The 14,352-nt window shown below is 35.6% G+C and overlaps 3 protein-coding genes across 3 annotated transcripts; 1 reads left to right on the top strand and 2 right to left on the bottom strand.

Annotated features, from left to right (window-relative positions):
* The first annotated feature begins 2,924 nt into the window (after window positions 1-2,924).
* On the top strand, window positions 2,925-4,442 carry LOC112464552 (protein SEC13 homolog). Its single transcript, XM_025031598.1, has 3 exons — window positions 2,925-3,312; window positions 3,452-3,839; window positions 3,921-4,442. The coding sequence occupies exons 1-3, from the start codon at window positions 3,071-3,073 to the stop codon at window positions 4,227-4,229; spliced, it is 939 nt and encodes a 312-aa protein (XP_024887366.1). The 5' UTR covers window positions 2,925-3,070; the 3' UTR covers window positions 4,230-4,442.
* Window positions 4,443-4,501: 59 nt separating this feature from the next.
* Window positions 4,502-9,610, bottom strand: LOC112464551 (helicase SKI2W-like). Its single transcript, XM_025031597.1, has 11 exons — window positions 9,138-9,610; window positions 8,751-9,057; window positions 7,989-8,637; window positions 7,650-7,881; window positions 7,311-7,564; window positions 7,086-7,218; window positions 6,724-7,002; window positions 5,690-6,582; window positions 5,258-5,616; window positions 4,993-5,171; window positions 4,502-4,897 (listed from the first exon to the last, which is right to left on the bottom strand). The coding sequence occupies exons 1-11, from the start codon at window positions 9,153-9,155 to the stop codon at window positions 4,568-4,570; spliced, it is 3,633 nt and encodes a 1,210-aa protein (XP_024887365.1). The 5' UTR covers window positions 9,156-9,610; the 3' UTR covers window positions 4,502-4,567.
* A 2,850-nt stretch (window positions 9,611-12,460) lies between these two features.
* LOC112464553 (ribosomal RNA processing protein 36 homolog) lies at window positions 12,461-14,023 on the bottom strand. Its single transcript, XM_025031599.1, has 4 exons — window positions 13,911-14,023; window positions 13,632-13,719; window positions 12,959-13,478; window positions 12,461-12,883 (listed from the first exon to the last, which is right to left on the bottom strand). Exons 2-4 carry the CDS (start codon window positions 13,674-13,676, stop codon window positions 12,744-12,746), a joined length of 705 nt encoding a protein of 234 aa, XP_024887367.1. The 5' UTR covers window positions 13,677-13,719; window positions 13,911-14,023; the 3' UTR covers window positions 12,461-12,743.
* Window positions 14,024-14,352: the final 329 nt, after the last annotated feature.

Below are 14,352 nucleotides of genomic sequence, written 5' to 3' on the forward strand. Positions count from 1 at the left end.
AAAACTTGATTTCTGATTTACATACAAGATTTCTATTCGCGTACAAAAGAAAACGAAAGATAGAAACTGCGTTATATGGATCAAACATAAAAAAAACATTTATTTTTAAAGGATCTATAAAACTCAAGCGTCTAATATATAACAACGCATTTCAATAACTTTGTTCCAGCGCTAATCTATACGTACGAATAAATGGATAGATAATTTCATAGAACACGGATAGTTCATTTATGGAATGGACAGATCATTATATAAATTAAGGACGAATTTTAAATCGTTCGTGACGCGGAATCCGTCGTCGCCGCGACATTTCCAAGGATTTTAAAGTGGAATATAGGTTGATCGAAAGAGCCTTTGTTAAAAATGAACATCGGTGGGCGGAAAAGTTGAACGTGAGGCATTGTATTCGCGTTTCGTTTTGTTGAGTGCGCGAGAATCCAGTCGGAGGTACACGAGGAGAGAACGTCACACTAGCTAGCGGCGAAGAGGAAGAATTCTTCAACAATGTCGGAACGGCCGGCGCGCGTTAGTCTGGACGTTGAATTCATACAGGCGGTGGTAAACGCCAGATAGGAATGCTTAGAGAACGAGTGCCACAAGCGGGAAAGAGGAACACAATTGAGAGGAGAGTGGGGAATCGTCCGCAACGAGCGCGCACTTCCTAGGTGGTTCGAGCACGAACCGGCTCGGGCTCCGGGCTCGAGCCGGAGCACGAGCGTGGCACCGAATGCTCGTCGTCGAGAGAGGTGAGGCCCAGTGACCGAGATTCCCCTCACTCCTGATCCTTCCACCGATTCTCCGCCCGGATCTCACGGCGACCCGAGCATCGCGAGCAGCCGGAACCCACGGGCTCATCGTCCTGAATTTCCGTTTAATACAATCGTTCGAGTCGCGCATGTAAAAATGTACCCGATATACATATCGCTTATTTCCTATACGGCAACGATTGTCATTTTTCAGTTGTTTGCGAAATAAAGAATGGTGAGAATTCAAATTCACATTGAATAAAGAGCTAATATATAGCTAGATACTTTTATTCCTTTATACAATCAGTTATTATTCACCAAACTCATATTTTTAGAAAATATTACAAAAATGTAATGATTCAAAGTATTCAAATTTATTTTTTGGAAAACTTTGCTTTTTGAGCTATGTCATTTGTTGTAACAAATGAGTGCTATGTAAAGGAATAAAAATACGATCAAAAACATCGAAAACTTTAAAAGACGAAAACTACTTTAAAAACTTATTTTCCGATCTGCAAATAATCATAAATCATAAATTGCGTATCGAATCAAATAAAACTTCTTAAAAATTGAGTATGACATATTAAGACTTTCTCTCAATATGCAGACTCGAATGTATGCGCTCATTTCGAAATATAATATTGATTTTTCAAAATTTTACGCACCGGTAACGACTGCATTAACTCCAGAGTCAGTTATTTTGATGTAGATATTATTTTAAAGATCTCTTTGAAGATTTACAATTTGGAAGTCAATTGATTTGAACCTAATAATTACTAAAATCCATTTTACATATCGTTTTTGAAATCGAGTGCTCTCGCACAGTTCTAAATCTCTTTATCTGCGTCATCTACACGCCGTCAATAATATCATTTACGCTTTCAAACGCTTTAGATCCACTAGCATTGACAAAGTCGTTGGTAAAGTAAATGAACCCAGTTCGATAGAAATAAAAACGAGCGTTTAGAGCAGGGGTTTCCATTCTTTTTTGTTAAGAAGGCCACATTAAAATCTTTGTAATAAACGGGGAGCCGGATATTAGTTTCATTTTTGAAAATCATATAAAAACAAAATATCTTTCAGGATATTTTTTAAAGAGCGTCCACTAATTTGCGCAAAGCGCAATTCTTTAAAAAAACATTGAATCAAAAAGTCCTGAACCCTTTTTTTTATAAAGCAGATATTTATTGAGAGAATTCGGGCGCTTGCACTTAGTGCACACTGAGTGTGCACCAAGGCTTGTTTATAATCTATTCTTATATTTAAAGTCGCTTAAATACACATTTAAAAACTTTTTAGCCAATAAAACAATCTGTAATATCTATACGGATGCTGTACAAATCATTTTATAGACTAAGAAGTATTTAAGATGATCTGTAAATATAACAATTGATTAAGAACAAGCCTTAGTGCGCACTCAGTGTGCACTAGTGCAAGCGCCCGAATTTTCTATTAGATTACATTTAGAGCGCTAAATACAGGCTGCGGTCCACTTAACAATACAAATGCTTCGAAGCATTTAGTGTAGAAAGAAGGAGAAGAGGAACGCTTAAAAGCATTTGTAGCGTCAAATCGATTACAACCATAGAGATACATCCCTTATAGAAATTTAATACTGTAAGTGATTTTTTGGCTAGTGATTAATCATTTAAAAGCACTATGAAAAGCACTGTTAATAATGCTTTTAATAGTGCTTTTAAATGATTAATCACTGTTAATAAAGCACTGTTAATAGTGCTTTTAATAGTGCTTTTAAATGATTAATCACTAGCCAAAAAATCACTTACAGTATTAAATTTCTATAAGGGATAGGGTGCACTAGATCCTTCAAACGCTTCAAAGTATCATTTTATCCTTGTTTAACATTTGATAAACAACAAAAATGAAATTTTCTAAGAGCGTTTGGAGCACCAAGTGGATCGCAACTATATGTATATAATTGATGGCTCAATTCAGTATTTGTATACGCTCTTCATCTAAAATAGATAACAAACAATTAACGATTATAAACTAGAACTCACGCGCGCATTTAAAGAGAAAGAAAGGGTGAATTCCCTCCAAGATGTATAATATATCAACCAGGAACAACACAGATTTTCAATACCTGTCAGCACATCTCGGAACGCATCCGGAGAATACGAATTGCTTGCGCGCGCAGAACATGCGCAGCGCAGTCGATTGTCGTTATCGAGTCGCGCATATGCCTCCACGTAGTGACAGGCATTACGTCAACATAACCTGTACCATATTCGCGATTACCTTTATCCTTCAGTCAGTCCCTTCGTATAATTAAAGTCTCGCTGGCGATTAGTTATCCTTTCAAAATGGTGTCCGTTTTAAATACCGTCGACACTGGCCACGAGGACATGATCCACGACGCGGAGATGGATTACTACGGTTTGAGGTTAGCAACTTGCTCGAGCGACAATTCGGTGAAGATATTCGATTTGAAAAACGGCACTCAGAACCTGGTCGCCGTTCTCAAGGGACACATCGGCCCGGTGTGGCAGGTCGCGTGGGCCCATCCGAAATTCGGCAATCTCTTGGCATCTTGTAGCTATGACAGGTACACACAGTCTTACAATGCTACTTGTGTTACACATACATTTACCAAAATATCAAGCTTAATAATTAAGTATACCTAATAACTTAATAGCAGCTAAAGCCCCTGATAATACGCAGTCAACGTTTGTGCACTTTTACAGAAAGGTAATTATCTGGAAGGAACTGGGAGAATGGACCAAGATCTACGAGCATACTGGCCATGATTCCTCTGTCAATTCGGTCGCGTGGGCGCCGCACGAGTTTGGTCTGATCCTGGCCTGCGGAAGTTCAGACGGATCAGTTTCCATTCTTGCAAACACCGGAGATACCTGGCACATGCAGAAAATAACGAACGCTCACACGATTGGGTGCAATGCGGTCAGTTGGTGTCCAGCGGTCGATTCGGGCGCCGATCCCAGTGCGATTCAACAGAGGAACGATCCTGTTAAGCGGTTAGCCACCGGTGGTTGTGACAATTTAGTGAAGATATGGAAGGAGGACGGCGACAGATGGATAGAAGAGAATAAACTGGAAGCACATAGCGATTGGGTACAATTTAATAACAACGGAAATATTTAAACACCAAAGACTTACATATTTATATATCTTTTTTTTTTATCATACTTGTAGGTTCGCGATGTAGCCTGGGCACCGGCAGTTGGCCCATCCCGAGCCGCTTTGGCGTCTTGCTCGCAAGATCGCCGCGTTGTCGTATGGACTTCCAACGATTACACTAGCTGGACACCGAACGTTCTTAATGTCTTCGATGACGTTATCTGGAATGTCAGCTGGTCGTTGACAGGCGGTATCTTAGCGGTCAGCGGTGGCGACAACAAGGTTTCGCTCTGGCGCGAGAATTCCGAAGGACAGTGGGCATGCATCTCGGAATTGAACAAAGATCAAGGAAATCTTAACAATCCAGATCAACGCGCATTGTAATATTGATTTAACGGAGAACCATGTAAAATAATATAAAATAAGCATTGTAATTAATAATTAATACGGATTTGTTTGATATCGAGGATCTTTTAGCAAATTCCAGAGTTAGTTCGAGTTATTTACCGTTAATATTTGATTATCCATAAACATTTATTCGAAATATTATGTTTATTCTTATTGCGATAACTGAAAAAATTGTTGGCAAATATCATACGTTCTTATGGATGTTTTTTTTTTACAAACAGTATGTATTTGCAGCAATATCTGCGTAATTTTTTTTTTATAAAAAATACATTGATTTTACCGGTAGTATTGAGAGTTAAATTGCTCATTCGTAATCAGTCTTGGGTGTATAAGGACGCGGCGAAAACTATGTCACGTTTGATCGCGGTCGAGGCTTCCTCCATCTTCTCTTTCAAAACTGGGTCGCCTATCGTCACAGCCGCATTTTTAACATCTTGCAATGTTTCGCCGAGTTGCTGTATGCAACGAACGATAATTCCTTCCTGGACATCCGTCATCTTCATGATCTCGGCGAATGATTTGGCCTGCGCCCATTCGTAGACAACCTCCACCAAGCCGAAATTCAATGGTTGTAATGTCGATAGTTGATAGTATTGCTCCAGATGCTCCAGTTCCGCGTGCACCTCGCTCATTATCTTGCAAGCCTGAAGAGGACGAGGATTGTTTTAATTTCTTATAGCGATGTACAATTTTTTGAATACTTGATTGAGCCAGAAAGAGATGAATCAGTAACACATACGTTAGTAAGGTTTGGTGGGAGTTTAGGTTCGAATTCTGTGCGTTGCTGGAAGATCAGTGCTGATAACAACGCTGCTATTTCTGCCGGTTGTAAAACAGTCAACACATTTTTGAGAATCAATTCTGTTATCAGCAGTTCGTTACTACCCATTTGCAGCGCGACTCTTCCTTTTAGGGCGACTAATAAATAATGATACATTGTTAATTGCGCTTTAATAAATAAATATTAAATCTATAATTATTTTACGATTTTGATTAATACAAACCTCTTTCATCATTATCTATGTATTTAAAATGTTTAAGGAGTGCTACCATATTTAGGTAATCAGGGTACAATGCCATTCCTTCATCGCTGAGTTTAAGTTGAAGCTGTCGCATTTTATCCTCAAGTTGATTCCGTTCGAATACAGGTCTGAATTGTTCTTCAAAGTTTGGTATTTCCTTGCACTTCATATCGCCCAGATTAGCTTTTAATTTGTCCCTATGTTGTATCCTCAATTGAAAATCATTTTTCGACGAGGGCTTGATATACGGTTGTAGGATGTGAGGCTTGATAGAAGCGTTAAATGATAGAGAAGTCAATTCTTGAACCGCTGTCTGACATGTTTGTCCCGGTGGATCGTTTCTAAAAAAGAAGAAATATTCGATAAGTATATAAGATGCTCCAAAAATTTTTACTATGCTATGTTATTTCTTACTTGAATCGTGAGATTTGTCTCTTTTCCCAATCATTTAATACCAAAGAACAATCAACTTTTATCTGACAATTAGTTATTTTCAATATGTGCCATGGAAATATAGTCAGAACCTCGTGTGACGGATTAGTGCTTGGGACAAATATCTCTTTTTTTGTCAGGCTCATAATCTCGCACCATTTCTCGAATATCTGAGGACTTTTGAATTCAACATCTTCGAAAGTGGGTGCATTCGTGTCCTTAAGTATCAAGACTTTGTATTGAATAGAGCTTTTGTGATAGTGAACTTTCAATAATAGGGCTAGTTTGTTGTAATGATTCACGTAGGATATTAACAAGACTCTACCCTCAGTTAAACTTTTCGCTGTTTTTCTCGAATCGAATAAATAAGGGTTCAAGAATTTAACATCTTCCAGATAATCGACCGCCTTGTGATAGAATGCAGAGAGTATTTTTTGCATATCGGTCAAAGGCGGCAAGTTCGACAATTCGCGCTCGATTTTCCGTAACTCGTTGTTATATGTCGCTTCCTGCGAGGCCAATGGCGATTCCTTGAAAGATTTGCGCATCATCGCCTCAACGGTGACGGATTCATTTACCCTTCTCAAATTTAGAAGCATGGAATACGTGACTTTAAATTTCGATTCTAATGTTTGCGGCTCACCGCACATCATAGGTTTCAAGTCGTTAAAGTGTGGCACGTCGTTTCTGCACATCACTATAACAGTTCCCGTGCTGTCATGACCTCGCCGTCCGGCACGACCAGCCATCTGTATGTATTCAGTCGGATACAGGGTACGAAAGTTGCTTCCGTCGTACTTTCGTATAGAATCGAACACCACCGTGCGCGCTGGCATGTTGACTCCCATAGCAAAAGTTTCTGTCGCGAATAGTAACTAAAAATGCGATAAAATGCAATTTCGTTACACCTTCTTAATTTTTGCATATTTCCAAGACTTGAAGATTACTTAAGACTTTTTAAAAATGTGCTTTAATTTTTTCTACCTGTTTTTTTCAATGTTTCCTCGCAAAATTACCTTCACAACTCCACTCTGAAATAACATTTCTACGATCTCTCTCAAAATTGGCAGTATCCCACTATGATGTATACCCACTCCTTTTCCTAAGAGCTCTTGCATCATAAGTACTTGTGGTAGTTCTCTGTCGCTACCCTTCAGGTGTTTTATGTTAGATTGGAAAAATACATGTACTTGATGCTTTTCCCTCGCAGTCGTTAAATCAAGATTTCTTAACGTAGCAGCATTCATATCACAGCGTTTCCTCGACAGAGTAAATACGACAACGGGTAACATATCCTATAAAATTGCATTATTTATATAAAAATAATTATCACATAATTTCTCTGTAGAATAAAAAGTATGCAGTTATAACAACGTACATTGCTCTGAAGATGGCTTACAAATGCTCTCCATAATACCTCTTCTTGTTTCGGCGTCATTTGAATTCTTCTTCTACAGTCCTTTGGGGTTTTGTCTTTCTTTTTATCGGATGTATTTGTCGCTTTGTACCATCTGGATCAAGTATTAAAATATCACTGTATCATTATCATGCCTCTCTTGCTTTCACTCAAAAATATATAAAGGTAGGAAGAGAAATGACTTACCCATCCAATAAAAACTGGCCGTTGCTATCAAGGACCAAGAATTTGTCATCCTTAGTCTTACCGTCAGTGCCAGTGTACAAGTAATGTAAAAGAGGTATGGGTCTTTTCAAAGTGCTAATCACGTACATCCTTCGCTTTTTGATACGACCGACCCAATCCGCAAATATTATTGGATTTGGTACAGTCGCAGATAACATTACTATATTAATATTCTGTGGTAAAAGAATGACTATTTCTTCCCATACGTGACCTCTCTAAAAGTACAAAATAATTTTTATAGATTGTCGGATTTTTTGTAGGTATATACGCGCCATTTCTTATAAAATCAGCATTACGCACATCTTCATTATTTATATAATGCACTTCGTCAAATATAACAAATTCTAGATCCCGTAGAACATCGGATGCACAATACAACATTGATTGTAGGATCTCCGTTGTCATGATTAGACATGAAGCAGTTTGATTTATTTGCAAATCACCTGTTAGTAACCCAACGCTTTCAAACTTTCTCTTAAAATCACGATATTTTTGATTTGACAGTGCTTTTATGGGAGACGTATAAATCACTCTGGAATGACATAAAAAGTTATCAGGAAATTAATATCTAGCTATCTGTGACAATAGTATCGCAAAGTTAATTTTTAACCTTACTGTATAAAAACCTTATAACTTTACCTCGTCATATGCTTTTGGCTCAATGCAATGGCATATTCAGCAACAGTAGTCTTTCCCGCTGATGTATGCGCAGCAACGAAGACGTTGCTATTCTCTTCCAATTTAAGAATAGCTTGTTTCTGAAAGGTGTCCAGTTCATAATTGAATTTGATTGCTGGGTCAGGTATTCTCTTGTCAAAGTCAGTTACTGGTGCGGATACATCAAGCTGCTCCGCCCATTCTGTCTTTGAAAGTTCTGTTTGTTTCTCGGATATTTTCAAGACAGGTATACTTATATCTTTGGGTAAAGTAGAATTTTCTTTAAAGGGAATGTTGCTGTCCGAAACTTGAACGTTCTCTTTTCTCGGCTCCTCAACTGAAGACGATGAGCCAAGCAAATTTCCCTCCTCGTGTACAACAGACATTAAATTTATATTATCATTATTGATTATTAATTTTTCAGTTTCTTCAGACAATGAAATTTCTGTTTCGTTCCTCGTGCAATTGATTGGTGTGCAATTGTCACTTTCAAATTCTAAACCCGAGCTAAATCCTTTGGCTAATGTCCTTAAATTCTTCTCGAAGTCAATGTCGTTAATAACGATTTCATTTTCAGGTACTTCAGGCTCTTCAAAACCACCAGGCCAAAATGGAATATTACTAGGATTACCTGCGGGAGATATAGCATTCACCTAATATATGCATTATTTTGCAATTATGCCTTGATTGATGTATTACAATTTTAACGAAGAGAAATACATGTCGAGATAAAATTAAGAGTACCTCGAACTCCGTCTGCAAGTGATCCAGGCGCACGAGTCATAGACATAGAATTCCTTGCCGTTTCCCCTGCACCTTGTAAGCAGATCTCTTGTATCTCGCCAATTTTCCCCGTTACTGGATCACGGTCAAATCTCAGCGTGGTACTGACCGGAGCCAAATCAAATTCCAACAACGAAAGAACATCTGCTCTGCGTGGCCAATAACGTTGGGTACTGTCCAGCTGATGTATAGGTAATCGTTCAGGGCATTCAATGTATTCCCGTAGTTCTGATTTAATATCAGGCCAGATGGGTGGAGGCTCGGTAAACTGTGAATCAATATAGATAAATACATAAAATTGTAACAAGGAGCGAATATCATATATTTGATATATTAAGTAATAATTACTCGCGTCGATTCAGTCATCGTTATTTCACAAATCTCCTTTGTTTATTATATATTCATATATTAATTTTTCTCTCTATGCCTAATTTAAAGTATAAGCTTCATATAACTGTCACATAATTGACACGTTAAAATAGTAATTTGACTCAATTAGCAGTAATTAAATTATGTGTATTTTAAGTTTGTACACGTATATATTTAAATCTCGAAGTACATAATTAATTTTTACTGATTGTAAAATTATAACCTCGCCAACACAGGCAAAATAGGTTAGGCGAGTAACGAGGATTTCCTACTAAGATCCCCCCAAACAGCCTAAACTCCCCTCCTAGATTCAGAGAGAAACCTGACAGCCTGAACCACTTTTAATTTCGTGCATAAAAAATTATTTTAACATAAATTATTTAGAACTTTAGATTAACCAAAAAAATCGAAGTTGACCGCGGCAACCGCGGCGCGCGAGAAAAGCGCCTCCGCCATCTTGATTACGTCCCCCTTCCTCTTCCGTTGTTCCATTTCCAGAACGGCGGCGCTGGCGTCGGCGGCGACAGACACAACGACGCAAGACGGATCGGCTCCGTAATGAGTGGCGTCGCGCGACTCGTTTAATTGATTAATTGGTAAGAGTCACGGAGTAACGTATATTTATTTATTACTTAAAATGCAGTATCTATCGCGCAGCATAGATTCAGCGCTCGGGTATTAATAGTTTGTAATAACACGTATCTCGCGTACTTGCACTGACTTGCACGGCTGAGACGTATCGCGCGGACAAGCGCGAGAGCAATGATCGTATTTTCGAATATCGCGGATATCACCGAAGAGTATTAATACGCCTATTCGTTAGGCTGCAGACCAATCGTAATAAAAGCATGTAATCAGCATATAATATTTCCGAACAATCCAAACTCGAAGTTCGGAAAATTCATAAGCGTGAAATTAGGAGCGAGACGCGTAGCGACGCGGCGGCGTATTTGGCGCGTGAAGTTAGCCGCGCGAGAGATGACCGCCATATTGATGACGTTCTCCTTTCATTTCCAGAACGCGGCGGACAGAAGACGGATCGGCTGAATCGGCTCCGGAGCGAGTGACGTCGCGACTCATTAAATTGGTAAGCATACCACATATTAACTTTGCACGCATTATATTCACAGCAGTACGTATCTATCGCGTGGTATGGATTCGACACGCTCGAGTATTGATGATTTCTTAATAATACGTATTCTGGGATACTCGTTCGGCCGAAGGCATCGCGCGAGCAATCGCGAAAGTGACGACCGTACTTTCGAGTGTCGCGAATATTTGCCAAAAATATTAATACGCTATTAGCTAGAATGCAGAATAACAACCGTGATAACAGAGGCGAGTTTATAATATTTAATTTTCGAAGTTCGGAAAGTTCGTAATCGCAAAGTTGAGAGTGCGACGCGTATTAGTGACGCCGCGCGCCGCGGCGCTTTCGGCGCGAGTTGACCGCGCGCGAGATACGAAGCGCCTTCGCCATATTAATTTATACGTTCCGCTTTTCCAGAATGCGACGAATACGAGACGGAGATGGATCGGCTCCGAACGAGTGGCACGACTTATTTAATTGGTAAGTAAGTAACATGCATTAACAAAAAATCTTTTACGCCATCTTACACAGATATACATTTCGTTGCATTTTTATTTGAAATATCGCTGCGATATTAAACGTGGCATAATTTCTTCTGCATTTATTTCTCCGCTGTCACAATATAATTAAGTACGCTTTGCGTGTGATTAATATCGGGTATAATATGTACCTGATATAATATGTACTATTATTATTATAAATTTTAAGTGTTTAGAAATATTTGATATATTAACAAGTAATATTTGATATATATTTGTCAATTATAATCATGTCATAAATACATTATACATATTAAATATTTAAATATATTATTTATTATAATTACATCATATACAGTATATTGCATGTTTAATACATTATCTAATAAATAAAATATTTTAGATTATACTTTTAAATATTTAATAAATTATTTATGACATGATTAATATCAACAAATATATATAAAATATTACTTGTTAATATATATTTCTATTTTTAAATAATTTCTAAATAATTAAAATTTATAATAGTTTAGATTATATCAAAATTAGACTTTTTTCTTTTTAAATTTTATACAAGTTAATAATATTTAAAAAAAGCATTGTCATTAAGATGTTATTCTTTTATTAAAAATTTATTGAAATTACGAATAAAACTTGCGTGCAAAAGTTATTTTCTTATTTTTATTTTAAGCATGTGTTTCTCTTAATTTCTTTCTCATATTTGTCCAAAGTTAAATATTTTATAAATTAGTGCAAGCAAGCAATATAGTAGATATATATCTATAAATATTTTTTGAATGTGTGTGCATGTTAGACATTATTCTTATTTCAATATTTTCGTATGTTACAGCTCAATTTTGTATATAACGCCTGTGTGAGTAAAGAAAAGGGTTCAGATGAAAGAACCCGGGAGGAAGCCTAGGAAAGGTATCGGGCGTTGTTGGAGTAACATTGCGGTAAGCATTATTACTTATTTGTACTAAAATTAGTCGTTTTGTTTTGATGATTTAAAAATAATAATTAGAGAAAAAAATTAATCTGAAATTTTATAAAAATTTATTCTTGGGCAGATCCTTTTTGAAAAATGTATAATTATTTTAATAGATATTTAATGAAAAACCATTAAGAAATTTTATGCATGTAAGAATTATCTTTTGAATCTTTTGAATTATCTTTAATTTGAATTTTATGTTTGTATATTACAGAATCATCGTGGCGCTGATCATACATACGTGGCTGACAACTCCACTGTCGATTGGTGAGTGACAAAAAGCATTATTAATGAGATAACAGATCTGTGAAAAATGTATTAGATATATATATTTACGTATCATAATTGTATTACAAATAAGTATAGAATCTCATAGATCCGTTTTATCTTAAAATGGATGAGCCATAAAGAATTATGACAAATATTTCATCTCGGACTCGTTTTGCGTTATTTAATTTGGTGTACTAATGTGCTTGAAGCTACGCTCGCACAGGTACACAGAGAAAGAATACAATAAATAGAAATTAACGGATCCTTATTTTATTTGTCTGAATTCTATTGTTTAGGAAAAAAAAACTTTATATTCTTTCAAGTTAAAACATTCAATATATATATTATTTTTAATATATTTAAAATAAGTATAGTTCAATAAACTTTATAACGTTAAAACTTTAAAATGGGTCTTTATTTTAATTCTATTAATAATAATATTAATAGAATTAAAATATAAGGACCCGTTTTAAAGTGTAAAAGTTTTAACGTTTTGAAGTTATTGTGAAGCTATACTTATTTTAATATATTAAAAATAATATATAGATATCTATATATTGAATGTTTTAACTTAAAAAAATGTAAAGTTTTTTTTCCTAGACAATAAAATTCAAACAACAAAAATAAAATATTTATATCTATATCTAGAGTTGTAGCTTAATAAAGACAAATAGTTCCATAGATATTAGAAAAAATTATGGAAACTTTTTTTTGTGTAAATGTACGTATATGCACGTATATATATATGTGTTTCACTCCGTTCTGTCTGCTTTCAATTTTGTCCTGTCTTTATGTTTATTCTTTTTTCGCAGTCTCTGAATATGCTTCTTCAGTTTACCTGTATTTTTCAATTCTTCATACTGTGAGACCAAATCCAAGACTTTCTTCTCAGCTGCAAAAAACAAATAAGATAAAATAAAACAATATAATATCAATCAGTATTATGTTAACGATAAGCTAAACTTACATTTTTTCTTGAAGACAGGCTTTTCTCCTCGTTTAACAGATTCTAGTAGCTCTTCCTTTTCTTGCCGCTTCTTTTCTGCTTTCTCTTTCCTTTTCTTTTCTTCCCTTAACTGATTTTCAAGCCTCTGAATGAGATATTTTATTTTCTTTATAGCTTTTAGATCTGTCGTTTCTTTCAATTCTTTTTGTAAAGTTTTGAGGTCGTTTTCCCGTAACTTGTTAATAAATGCATAAGAATGTCTGAAGGCCTTCTCATCAAACGTACCACATAAACTATCAAATCTAGGATCCCGAGATACAACTTTTTTGACTCGAGTTAACTCTTTATATCTGAGAACTGGCTTTTTAGCAGAAATCTCTCGTGGCCTATTCTTATTTTCCCGTTTAAACTCTATTTTCTCAGTTTTTTTCTTACTTTTCTTTCCAAATATCGTCTCATTATATACTTTGGTACCTAATTTCTCCTTTAATTTCTGTAAATCCTCAAAACTCATATGTTTTAATTCTTCTCGTACTTGTTCCTAAAACATAAACAATTCAGAGCATGTTACCACCCACGAATATATAAACTTTTCTTGTAATAATAGTGCTGTTAATTAAAATTAACCTAAATAAAAGCATTTAATAATATGTATTATAGTAAAAATAAATAGTGAAAATGAAGAAAAACTTACATGATCTTTATCTTCTGTAAGTAAAGACGCTTCCTCATCATTCATGTTGAGGCCTAAGATGAATAATGGAATACAAATTTATGAATCTCTGGAACAAAATACAATTTTTTTTTATTTAGTGTTTAATGTGACGTCAACTCTGTGTTTAGGTTTTTTGACACTTAACAAAATGCAATACCACATTTTTAGGTTAGGATTTACAGTTTGTTCATGTACTTAAGAAAACAACAAGAAGATTAGGAAAAATATATTTGTATAAATACTATAAATTGTACTCACATCTCCACTAGTACTCTATTGATCATACGAGTGCTTAAAAAGTTAAATCACACATTATAAATTTTATTTGTACGCAGAGTTCACACAAATCACAGATCAGACAACAGAGCAGAATGAGCGATGTTTCTCGATTAATCGAAATAACGATAATCGATAATTTGCCTTTTGATTAATCAATATTTGATTTTTCTCTCAACATCGACAGATCGACACACTGACTTTTTCCTTTTAATTAAATATAATTTAATTAATATCATATATTTATTAATGTGACTTATAGCTGCAGATTATATATTAGTTGAACTAATTCTTTTTTTAATAAATAAGTGTTAAAGAAAGTGACAGAACAAAAATAATTAAGGAACATATGTGGTTACCTATCGGTGATACATTATACATATCGCTTTATGTGTTATATATCACTTTATCACATTGCACATTT

This window comes from Temnothorax curvispinosus, unplaced genomic scaffold, assembly GCF_003070985.1.
Source record: "Temnothorax curvispinosus isolate PA1 unplaced genomic scaffold, ASM307098v1 QBEX01014299.1, whole genome shotgun sequence".
In the NCBI taxonomy this organism is placed as follows: domain Eukaryota; kingdom Metazoa; phylum Arthropoda; class Insecta; order Hymenoptera; family Formicidae; genus Temnothorax; species Temnothorax curvispinosus.